General features: G+C 62.1%; 1 protein-coding gene across 1 annotated transcript in view; it reads right to left on the bottom strand.

Annotated features, from left to right (window-relative positions):
- The window catches only part of TMEM132E (transmembrane protein 132E), a gene marked incomplete at its 5' end in the record, with an annotated part of 11,450 nt that overhangs the window by 5,799 nt on the left and 4,738 nt on the right, over positions 1-913 (bottom strand). Inside the window, 2 exons of the mRNA XM_008937138.1 lie at positions 364-507; positions 713-905. Of these exons, the coding sequence (XP_008935386.1) occupies positions 364-507; positions 713-905 (337 nt within the window). The remainder of the gene's footprint in view (positions 1-363; positions 508-712; positions 906-913) is intronic.

Below are 913 nucleotides of genomic sequence, written 5' to 3'. Positions count from 1 at the left end.
CCGACGGGAACGTGCAGCCTGCACAGTGACAGTATTTCACCTTATCAGCACCAAGGGCTGAGATAACCCAGAGTTATTGCTGCTGCCTGATGCCAGCCTGCGCCGTGCCAGAGCACCCCCACGGCCCCTCTGGGGACAGTGACAAAGCGCCTTGTCCTTCTCCTGACAAACCTCAGGGAGAGGCACACGTGGACTGGAGCCCCTGAGGGATGATGCTCGGGATGGGGTGGGCTGGTGCAGCACATCAGCTCAGCCATCAGCCCCGGCTCATCCCCCTCCAGACCGTGCCACTGGTGGGGTCAGCACCCCCAGGGGAGGCTCAGCCCTCTCCCAGGGCTGTGAGACCCCCCTCCCTGCACCCACCTTGATGATGTCTTCGTTGTTGGACTTGCACTCGACCATAGCTGAGACGTCCATGATGACCCCGCTCAGCTCGATGGCGATGACCTTCACGGGGATGGCCACCGTCCTCCCTGTCAGGATGGCCGTGTTGATGATCTCTGTGTCCTGGGAAGGGGGTGCAAAGGTGACTGTCACATTCCCCTGGGCTCAGATCCTGGCTGGCCCCATTCCTGCTCCAGCAGAGAACGGGGCAGAGAATATTGGGGGGCGAGCGGGATGGATGGATGGATGGATAGGTGCTATGGGGATCCCTCAGGGGGGACCCCAACCCATCTCTGACATCAAAGCAGAGAGGCAGGAACCTGCTCACCATGGCCAGGGGCACGATGGCCCGGATGTCCCTCTGGATGACTGTCAGCTCTGTCACCACCTTCTCCAGGTCGGGCGGGGGGTTGCGGCCCCGGTAGTCGATGTGCCACATGATGCGGCGCGTCACCGACTGGCTGGTGAAGTTCTCCATCTCGAAATCCAGCTGCATGACCTCGGGGGAGGAGTCCCCATCCCTGGGCAG

The sequence above is a fragment of the Merops nubicus genome, unplaced genomic scaffold, assembly GCF_000691845.1.
Source record: "Merops nubicus isolate BGI_N331 unplaced genomic scaffold, ASM69184v1 scaffold26513, whole genome shotgun sequence".
Classification (NCBI taxonomy): domain Eukaryota; kingdom Metazoa; phylum Chordata; class Aves; order Coraciiformes; family Meropidae; genus Merops; species Merops nubicus.
This window is presented reverse-complemented; position numbering and strand designations above follow the sequence as displayed.